At 45.0% G+C, this 11,003-nt stretch overlaps 1 protein-coding gene across 2 annotated transcripts in view; it reads right to left on the reverse strand.

The window, feature by feature from the left end:
• The window catches only part of KCMF1 (potassium channel modulatory factor 1), a 77,235-nt gene extending 66,483 nt beyond the window's left edge, over positions 1-10,752 (reverse strand). Inside the window, exon 1 of one of the 2 annotated variants that reach the window (XM_078056367.1) lies at positions 10,447-10,752. In XM_078056367.1, the coding sequence (XP_077912493.1) occupies positions 10,447-10,462 (16 nt within the window). In that variant the 5' untranslated portion in view covers positions 10,463-10,752. The remainder of the gene's footprint in view (positions 1-10,446) is intronic. The other variant, XM_078056368.1, reaches the window with a different exon arrangement.
• Positions 10,753-11,003: the final 251 nt, after the last annotated feature.

Consider the following 11,003-nt stretch of genomic DNA (forward strand, 5'->3'; position numbering starts at 1 on the left):
AAATCACCCTGAGGCCAATATTTACTCTTCCAATCTGAATAGCCCACAGAGGGATTATAATTTATATACATTTGTAGCTGTTTATAAAGTAGTTTTCTATTGTAATGGTTCTATGTTGCCAACATAGGTTAAAAAATAATTTTAAAGGGGCGCCTGGGTGGCTCAGATGGTTAAGCATCTGCCTTCGGCTCAGGTCATGATCCCAGGGTCCTGGGATCGAGCCCCATATTGGGCTCCTGGCTTGGCAGGGAGCCTGCTTCTCCCTCTCCCTCTGCCTCTCCCTCTGCTCATGCTCTCTCTGTGTGTCTCAAATGAATGAATAAAACTTAAAAAAAAAATTTAAGGTGAAAAAGTAAGGTAAAATCTTGGTTCTTAGGAAAGAAATTCAAGAAGCAAAAATCCAGAATGTTAATGAATGGACCATTAAGAAGATGGCAATACTACATCAAAATGTACCTACAAAAAGAGACTGTATGTGATCAAAAAATGTATTAGCAGACCCCCAATGCATGAGTCTAAAGATGATTCTCAGCTAAGATCAAGTATTTTTGATCCAAATTTAGTATCTGAACTCAAGTGTACTAACTGTAAAATATACACTAGATTTTTAAATTTTTTAAGAAAAAAAACCATAATTTTTATGCTGATTACATGTTTAAATGCTAATTTGGATATATTGGGTTAAAGTATTAAACTATTTAAATTAATTTCGGGGCGCCTGAGTGGCTCAGATGGTTAAGCCTCTGCCTTCGGCTCAGGTCATGATCCCAGGGTCCTGGGATCGAGCCCCGCATCGGGCTCCCTGCTTCTCTCCCTCCTTCCTGCTCGAGCTCTCTCTCACTATCTCTGTCTCTCTCAAATAAATAAGTAAAATATTTGAAAAAATAAATTAATTTCACCTCTTTGGCTTTGTTACTGTGGCTACCAGAGAATTTAAAGATTTATTTATTTGAGAGAGAGAGCTCGCGTGCACACACAAGCGGGAGGGGCAGAGGGAGAAGGAAAGAGAATCTCAAGCAGATTCCACACCAAGCATGGAGCCTGACACAGGGCTCCATCTCACAACCCTGTGATCACAGCCTGAGCTGAAACCAAGAGTGGGTCCCTTAACCGACTGTGCCACCTAGGACCCCCCACCAGAGAATTTAAAATTACATGTGGCTTGCACTAGATTTCTATTGTATAGTGATGGTCTAATCCAATTCTGCAAGTAGACTTGCTCTCTCCTCCTCCTTTGGGTGATTTCTAAAAAGCTTGTAGAGGGCGCCTGGGTGGCTCAGTTGGTTAAGCGACGCCTTCGGCTCAGGTCATGATCCTGGAGTCCCTGGATCGAGTCCCGCATCGGGCTCCCTGCTCGGCGGGGAGTCTGCTTCTCCCTCTGACCCTCCCCCCTCTCATGTGCTTGCTCTCTCTCATTCTCTCTCTCTCAAATAAATAAATAAAAAATCTTTAAAAAAATAAAAAAAATAAAAAAAAATAAAAAGCTTGTAGAAAATTATATGGAGCAAGAAAGAACATGAAGCTATGTGATATGTCTGACATGGGATGTCAGGAAAACCATGGGTCAGGTGCTCATCCACTGTCACTTCAGGTCTGATCACCATTTTTCCTAGGGAAGGGAAGATCAGTCCCTCCTCTGTGACCACTATGTATATCCGTATCTACAGCCACACACACAAACTGCACACTTTACATTAATTTCAAATTGCAATTAACTGTATCAGAATCCCTAGCTTATCAGGCAGAATGTAAGATCTCTGATTATGAAAACTACCTGGTTCCCAATACCCAAACACCCCCAGCCACCTAGTATGTATTTCATTCTTATAGAAGAGACACATCTATAACAACTCCTTTATTTTAAGATTTTATTTCTTTATTTGACAGAGAGATAGAGCCAGAGAGCACAAGTAGGGGGTGGGGGAGGGATGACAGAGGAAAGGGATGACAGAGGAAGAGGAAGAAGCAGGCTCCCTGCTGAGCAAGGAGCCCGGATGCGGGGCTCAATCCCAGGACCCTGGGATCATGACTTGAGCCGAAGGCAGACGTTCAACCAACTGAGCCACCCAGGCGCCCCCTATTTTTATTTTTTTTAAGATTTTACTTATTTGAGAGAGAAAGAGAGAGAGAGAGAGAGAGGGCACATGCGCACGAGTGGGGGGAGGGGCCGAGGGAGAAGCAGACTCCCTGCTGAGCAGGAAGCCCTGGGATCAGGACCTGACTGGAAGTCAGCCGCTTCACCGACTGAGCCACCAGGCGCCCCTGTAACAACCCCTGTAAATAAGTCCTGCCTGTTTTACTGCAGTGTCCTTAACTCCTAGTTTAGAAAGTTTCTCATTTCCTTGCACTGCCAAACCTCTACAACCATAGAGGACGCCAAAGGAGAATACCGACTGAGGAAGAATACCAAAAAGAAGTACCATCTAGTTTCTCACTCAACAGTTGCTATATAACCATTAAGCCTCTGCACCGAAAAAAACTAAACTGAATACAAAATTTAAACATTTTATCCCTTGAGCTCTTTTCTAAGCATCAAAGATACTTATAAACCTACAAGGAATAACCTTCTTGAACATACTCTAACATATGCAGATGTGTGTTGAGACTTCTATAGTCTAAGGGCAATACTGTTAAGGAAAGAAATGTCCTGCTGGGCAGAATTGGAAGTATTGAGAAACTTAAATGAAAATAAGCTTAAAAAAGAAAAAGAAAAGAAAAAGGAGGGGGAGATGAATATTGCCAAAACATTAAAATATGTACATGATTTAATTACCCTGTCATAAAATATAAACTTCAAGGACTAATTCCAGCATACTGGAAAAGAACCACAGCCCAGGGCGCCTGGGTGGCTCAGTTGGTTAAGCGACTGCCTTCGGCTCAGGTCATGATCCTGGAGTCCCGGGATCGAGTCCCGCATCGGGCTCCCTGCTCGGCAGGGAGTCTGCTTCTCCCTCTGACCCTCCTCCCTCTCATGCTGTCTCTCATTCTCTCTCTCTGAAATAAATAAATAAATAAATAAAATCTTTAAAAAAAAAAAAAAAAGAACCACAGCCCAGGCAACAGGAAAGCATTTAATTCCCAAAGGTGTTTCAACCCACTGAATATTATCATCCTGCAGAAAGGGTCACCAACTTGGGGCAAGCTCTGGAGATGACTTTGAGTGGTACTCAGTGCGAAGTCCATAAATATCCACTGAGTGAATAACTGAATGAATCAGAAAACTCACGCAAGGTGCAATTAATATTCAGAACCCACAGCCAGTTAATCCGAAACCAGAGCTAGAAGTAGAACCAAAAACAGTACCCGGATCTAATCCCAAACCATTCCCCCAGGAGTCAGCTCCCCTTAAATTTTTTTGTTCTGTGTAGTTTATCCATCCCCTCTTACTTTTATGAAAAGTTTCAAATCCTCTTTCCCACATTCTCCCTCCTTCTTAACCAGCTTCCCAGATAAAAACAGAAGATAGCATTTCCAGTCTCACCATTTTTTAGACAAGTAACAACATCTCTAACAATCACCCACAAGTGTTCAGATGTCTGGCCTCCCAAAGGCCAGACATTGTGCTCGGTGGTAGGGCACAAAGGTAAGCGTAACACTATACCTACCTTTCAGGTGGCTTCCTGGGGAGGCAGACAAGCAAACAATTACAGCATAAAAAAATACTTGGAGAATAAGGCAGGAGTGCCACTAGAGGGACCCTTAACTTTACTGGGTGGGAGGGGAGGGTAACAAGAGTCTTCAAGGAACAATGAAAGAAATAAAAGTCAAAACCAAAAAATAAATTATAATTGAATATGCCTGTGACTGTTCTCCTAGCTCCCCAAGTTAGCACTCTAAAGTGACTCTAATGAAAATCCTCTTACTATAAAAAAAAAAAAAAAAAAAAAAAAAGCTGAAGTTCAGGACACTGGCACTGAGTACTAGCAAGAGAGGGGGAAAAAAACCCCACACGATTCAGCAGGACATAATGCTAAACCTAATTAGTCATGATGTCAAGAGGCTTCACCCATTTATTGTCTGTCCCTCCTAGCTAAAGGTGACTTGACTGACCCACTCTTGTGATTTCAGTTGGTTTTTTTCTAGCAGCAGTGATAGACTTGCAGGGGTCCATCCATACTTCCAATACTCCTTGCGTCCACTGGCAAAATCTGCTGGACTGCTGGTTGGCACTGTGGCCATGGAAGAAATAAACTGACCACGTACATGAACCGGATGGACCCACACTGCTTTTTTACTATCCAGAAAGACAACTAAAACCACCATTAGCAAACACTGTGGGAGGGTGGTAAGAGAGGTAGAGTGGGATGGCACCCCGGAAAGTGCCTAACAAGGAAATTCATCTCTTGCTAGTTTCATAGGACACTGAGTTTTCACCTCCTGGTACTCAGCCCCAAGCTTCACGCCCACCTTGCCTAACTTTCCTCTGCCAACAATGTCCTGTCCTCTTGTCTAACCATCCCAAGAACATCCTCTCTTCTCTTGATCACTCACTTCCTTCCCATGGAATCTAGGTAATATGTTCCCTTAGGAAACTGTCTGCCTTTTCACATATCTCCATCATGGATCAGGACATGGCTAATATATAAAAATAAACACATTTTTTAAAAAGTTCTGATTGTACACCTCTTAAGGGCTCTTTCTTCAATTTTATTTTTAACAATTTTATTTATTTATTTGAGAGAGAGAGCGAGAGAGGGAACGTGTGAGTGCAAGCAGGAACAAGCAGACTCTGCGCTGAGCCACGGAGCCCAAGATGGGCTCAATCCCACAGTCCTGAGATCAGGACCTGAGCCAAAATCAAGAGTTGGACGCTTAATGGACTGAGCCACCCAGGCACCCCTCTTTCCTCAATTTTAATGAATAACTTCAGCAACTGAAATATCTATACCTTATCATTTAAAAAAACTGAAAAACATCATGGCTCCTAGCACAACACTAAAATTAATATGGAATTAATTTTTTACAGATATTTTAATTATGAACAGCATTTTACTTTTAACTCTGGGCGGGGGGCGAGAACCGCACAAGTACCTGTGGGGGGGGGGGGCAGGAGAGGAAGAGAGAATCTTAGGCTTCACACCCAGTGCGGAGCCCAACAGGGGGCTAGATCTCATGACCCTGAGATCATGACCTGAGCTGAAATCAAGAGTCTGATGCTTAACCAGGCGCCCCTTAACTTTTAAGAATATAAAATGTAGGAAATGTTTCCTTTGAGTTCACGCTCATGAAAATAGCCCCCCAGGAATATTTATACTGTAATTAAAAAACACTATTTCTAGGATAATCCAACGATACCTTAACCTTCACTAAAAACAGCTTTTGGAACCTCCAGTTTAAAACAAAAACACCAAAAAACCCGTAAACCTCAGCAAATGTATATGGTAAATGTTATAAAGCTGATGTTTTGAAAATTATGACTCATAAGTGCATGGATTTCTTCATTTTTAAGATATTGCAAGCTTAACCTAGGGATTTGTTTCACATCAGAAGTGTATTAAGTTTTTATTGTAAAAAAGTTTTCAATCTTTAAACAAGATTGCTGCTAATACATCTTAAAATCCTAAGACTGAAAGGAATTTCTTCCAGACTAAATTTCCAATTTAAAATAAGAAAATTATATTTTATGACATTTTAACTTAAACACGAATGTCAAAATATGGGGAAAATGAGTTCCTAAGTCAGTTTTATGAAATCATGAAATCGAAAACCCCGGAAATTAAAATATTTACATTCTTATCTATCTTTTATTGAAAGTCAAGGTAAATGTAATTCACGATTTCTTGAATTGAAAAAGTCTTAAGAATGTCATAATCTTTTAACAGATCATAGTTAAAATAAAATAAATGGTCTGACATGTTGGTAAAAATCTTTTCAGTGGGAGTCAATTTACTTCACTTACAGGAAGGCAAAAGTCACCACATTAAAATCACAAGCCAATTACCAATCCTGGCTTTGCAGTTCCCAAATCCTAAAAACAAAATTATTGCACATCACTCTGGGATCATCTGCATGTATGCTTTTAGGGTCAGATAACATTTTTTAGAGAAGAGAAAATTTAAATCTACTAACAACAGTGGCAAAATTTCAAAAAATGGTACAACTTTCAAAAGCTAGATTAATGGCCTACCTACTTCTGTACTTTACAGTTGGAAAATAAACAGTATCAGTTGCTTCTGAGAATAACAATATGATCACCTACCTGTTCACTTACTTGCTATCATTTTTACATATGAAAATCTTCTAAAAACTAGGGGAAATATAAATCCAGTAAAGGACTCTATGTGGAATCTCCAATTTTTTCCAAAATCAAGAGTAGCCCACCAAAAAGTTAAGAAGGCACTGAAGAAAAACAAATTCCCTCTCTGAAGTCGGGAAATTCGGTTAAAAAAAAAGCTGGTAATTATTTTGTTATCAATTCATTTATCCATTCCTTATGGCATGTCTCACATTTGTCTGTGGATGCTGTGCCACCAAATTTAAGGTGAGGAGCTGGGTCTCATTCATTCACCCCCACATTCCGTGGTTCCTAGCAAAGTGCCCTATACATACTAACAACTTGAAAAAAGGTTGACTGAATTAAGGCAATAAATGTGTTCCTAACTGCAGGTAATCAATTAGGCTCGAACTCATGCAAGAACATTCATAATTTCATTTTAGCTAATAAGCACTGAGTAATTTGATGTGTTTTTAATTTGCCAAGCTATTAAATGGATTTTAAGCTCTGAATAACATTCTTATTTTTTAAACATATTCAAAAGAAAGTGTGTAGTGAAACATTAAAAAAATATTCTTACAAATAAAAAAGGCAATGATTGGTTTCACTGTGTATAACATGGAACTAGATGGTGTTGGTATGGTGAACACAAAGTGACCCAGCACTGATGTAAAAGGTTTGTTAACAAGAACATTACAAAGAGAATTAGAAGCTGGAAAAATGGAATTCTGGCTAGAAAAGTCATAGTGGGCAAGCAGAAGACTTAATTAATACAGAGTACTTTTGTCTCCACTCAGACAGGGTCTTGGGAAGTTGGGAAGCCTGTTTCCCACCCTGAAGAACAATTACTTCTCCACCGATCTACAGGGTGCTGCTGGAAACCGAGGTACAGACCATGGACCGAACCTACCATCACCCAAAGGAAACGATGGAATGAATACCAAGCAGAATGGGCCCTTGGGCTCCTGGGTGGCTCAGTTGGTTAAGCGACTGCCTTCGGCTCAGGTCATGATCCTGGAGTCCCAGGATCAAGTCCCATATCGGGCTCCCTGCTCAGCAGGGAGTCTGCTTCTCCCTCTGACCCTCCCCCCTCTCATGTGCTCTCTCTCTCTCATTCTCTCTCAAATAAATAAATAAAATCTTAAAAAAAAAAAAAAGAATACATCTTAAAAAAAAAAAAAAGAATGGGCCCTTTATGGGCTCCCAACAATTCCAGTTCCACCAACTCTCTAAAGCTCTAGTTGAGAAAAGAAGTAGGCAAAGTATAGCCCACAGGCCAAACTGAGCCAAGTTCAGCCACCTCCTGCGTTTGTATGGCCTGCAAGCTAAGAATGGTTTCTACCTTTCTTAAATGGTAAAACAAAGACACATTTTATGACATATGAAAATTATATGAAATTCAAATGTCAGCATCCAAAAATAAGGTTTTCATTGGAACAACGCTGTGCTTATTCATTCCCATGTTGTCCATAGCTGCTTCTGTACTACAACAGCAGAGCTGACAGAGACCGTAACGGCACACCCAGCCCATAGTGTCTACCACCTGGCCTTTTACAGAAAAAGTACGCTGAACCCTGGCGAGAGCATTTCTTTATGCTCCTGGTTGCATCTCCTTTCTCAGAGGTGGTCCACTGCTTCACAGAGTTGAGACTCTAAGCTTGACAGATGTCCATCTTGGGGCTGTGTTGTCCAAAGTTACATCATTACATATAATATCCTGCAACTCTTTAGGGTGGGCACAAAGACAAAGTAACAAATCACATGCATTGGGAAGGCCCTGAAAAGGTAGCACAATCCAAATACATCATTACAGGCCGCACATTTCAGATCTTTTACCAGACCACCACATCCAGTTCCGGGTCACGTGGTGAAAGGAAACAAGAACCACAGAGAATTTGGAGATTGGATAGATGATTAAAAGAGCTCAAAAATCATACCACTAAAGAAATGCTAAAAGAAATGGGATGTGCTTGCTCAAAAAAGAGAAAAGCGGAGAAAGAACTATAATACGTGAGGGTGTCAAACTCTGCATTTGTTGACAGATTAAATTTTTACTGATGAAAATAATGGCAGCCTCAACTAATACTGCACAAACCACGCATCTAATGAATTAAATGTGATTCTTAATGAGACTGCCACTCCTGCCTTAGGCCATAAACTAGCCCCTTAAAAGATAATCACTTGTCAAATATTGTACTGTAAGTCTTCAACTGACGGATTAGAGGAATGTTCCTTTTTCAGAAACATCTGGCATTATGTAAGTTACCAGAAAAAGTGTGCTATTAATGTGCTGAGGTTTAGTAATATTCAAGTAACTAAAAAGTAACATAAGTTTCATAACCATATGCCTTTCCACAGGACCAAATAGGGGGAAATGGGCTTAAATTACAGAATTTGTGTTACATTCAAGAATGTTCACACTGTGGGATTTTAATTACTCTAAAAGATTACTGGTAAAGGAATCTTCCCAGGACACCATTCAATTAGAATGGAACTATCTGGATGTTATTCTGAAGCAGAAGAATGGGTCTCAAATCAATTCTTCCACTGCTGATTCTGTAGTTTTAACTCTCCCAGTTCTTATGAGTAAGAGAGCCTGCAGCCATGCTCAGTTTCATTTTGTCTTGAAGGTGGTCAATGTACACACGACTACATCTGACATAAACTTCAAGATCCCAAATTAAAATTTGGTTGTAGCTTTAATAACTTCTTTTAAATTACAGAGATAAGAGTATACATTCCCATTAAGTAGGAAAAATTGGGAAAATGGGCATAGTTTCCAAATATTTCCATGAGCCGAAGTACCTTATTATCTCAAAATGTCCAACACTTGCACACAGTAAGTGAAGACGGTATTTAGTTTTGAGCCTTTTAAAATACAGAATCCTTGAACACAAAATGTTCTTTGAGTCAATCTCAACACTGCAATTAATAATACAAATTCTGAAACTTGCTCTAAATATAATTTTAATCAACTTGAGTTTTTCAACCTCGAAATTCTAAGGCCTGCATTTCCCTAAGAAAACCCTTGCAATGGTGTGAAGCACACACTAATCTGACTCACTAAACTTTCTCCACTCCTACATCACCTATACAGGATTTTAAAATCCAAGAGTACACAACTTGCAAGCCACTTCTACAATCTTGCATTAACCTTACCAGGATAAACTTTTCGCCAAGTCTCTTAACACTTTTTTATTTATTTAAAGACCTGGGGTAGTGAAACAAAGAAAACACAACCCCCTCCCCCTTTTCTAAACCATATGGCAGTAAATTGAAGTTAACTTCTTTTTTACCGGCTCAACGCCTATACATCGGTCCTAAACATGTTTCTCTTTGTGCCCTGGGACTGGGCTAGAACTGTCTGCTTTTTTGCAACTGTACCACAATCATGTTTTTGGATCGAAAAACAAGTCCAAAACGCCCCCTGACCATTAACAGACCTCGCCGCGGTCATTTACCAAAACCTGGTTAGGTAGGTAGTGCACGCAGGGCGAGGGGCCCGCGGCCCGCCCGGAGCGAGTCCCGCTCTGACCGGGTGATCGAGCAGGGAGTTTACTCGCCCCGGCCGGGCCGGATCCGCCCCGGGAACTTGGTTACCCGAGCCCAGGGACGCGCCGAGGCCTAGCCGCGAGGCCGGGGCGGGCTCCGGGTGGCGGGGGCTTCCCGTTCCCCGGCCGCAGAGCCTTCCCGCCCGCCCCGCGGTTGCCCGCAGGCAGGGGCACTCCCCGTCGTCTCCCGGCGACCGGACGCGCCTGCAGGGTCCACGGACGGCTCCTCTGTCTCCCGCCGCCGCCTGCGGCCCCGTTCGGCGGCCGCACCGAGCCCTTCCGGGGCGGCGGGAGCGCTAGGCCGCGCCGGAGCCCGCGGCTCCGGGGCCGGCCAGGCGGGCCGCGGCGTCCGGTATCAGTCCCGAGGGCCGGGCTCCCGCCGGTAACGGGCCCCGCCGACTCCCCTCCCCCTCCCCCGCCCCATGACAGTGCAAACCCTCCGGCCGGCCCGGCCGCCCCGCCTCCGGCACCAGGCCCAGCTCAGGGCCGCGGCCGTGGCGGCGGCGGCGGCAGCAGAGCCGCCACGGCTCTCTGCCCTCGCTCGCTCGCTCCCAGGCCAGGCGCCTCGGGCCCGGCTCGGGATCGACCGAAGTCTCCGCCGCTTCCCGGCCGCCCTCCGCGGCGCCTGGCCCGGGCGGGGTAGGCCGAGGCCCGGGCGGTGGGGGCGGGGGCTCCTCTCACCTTCATGTCGGGACATCCTAGTTCAGACGGTGGCGGCGCGGCCCCTCCCGGGCTCCGGCTGCAGTGTCCCCGGCGGGGTCCCGGCGCTGCCCGCGCCGGCCGGCCGACTCCCACTCGACTCCCGGGCTCGGCCGCGGGGGCGGGGTGGGCAGGGGAGCGCTCCCGCGGCGGCGGCGGCGGCGGCGGCGGCGGCGGGGAGGCGGCGCGGGGCGGGAATGGGGCCGGGCCTGGCCGGGGCTGAGCTCCTCCAGGAGGCGGGTCCGACGCCGCGGCTCCGCCGGCGCCCGCCGTGACTCGGTCACTCTCGGGCCCGCCGGCTCCCGGCTGCGGCGCCGCGCTCCGCAAATCCCGCTCCTCCCCTCCCCCGGCCCACCCCCCGCCCCTCTCCCCCGGCTCCCGGCCGCCGCCTCCTCCTCCTCCTCTTCCTCCTCCTCCGCCTCCTTCCGCCGCCCGCACGCCGGCCCCGCCTCTCGTTGCCCGCGCCGGGCCCAGCCACCCGGAGACCCCGCGGCCGGCGGTCGCGGCGGGGGCGGCGCGGCGCCTGCCCGCGCTCGCCA

The sequence above is a fragment of the Halichoerus grypus genome, chromosome 10 (genome assembly GCF_964656455.1).
Source record: "Halichoerus grypus chromosome 10, mHalGry1.hap1.1, whole genome shotgun sequence".
NCBI classification, from domain to species: domain Eukaryota; kingdom Metazoa; phylum Chordata; class Mammalia; order Carnivora; family Phocidae; genus Halichoerus; species Halichoerus grypus.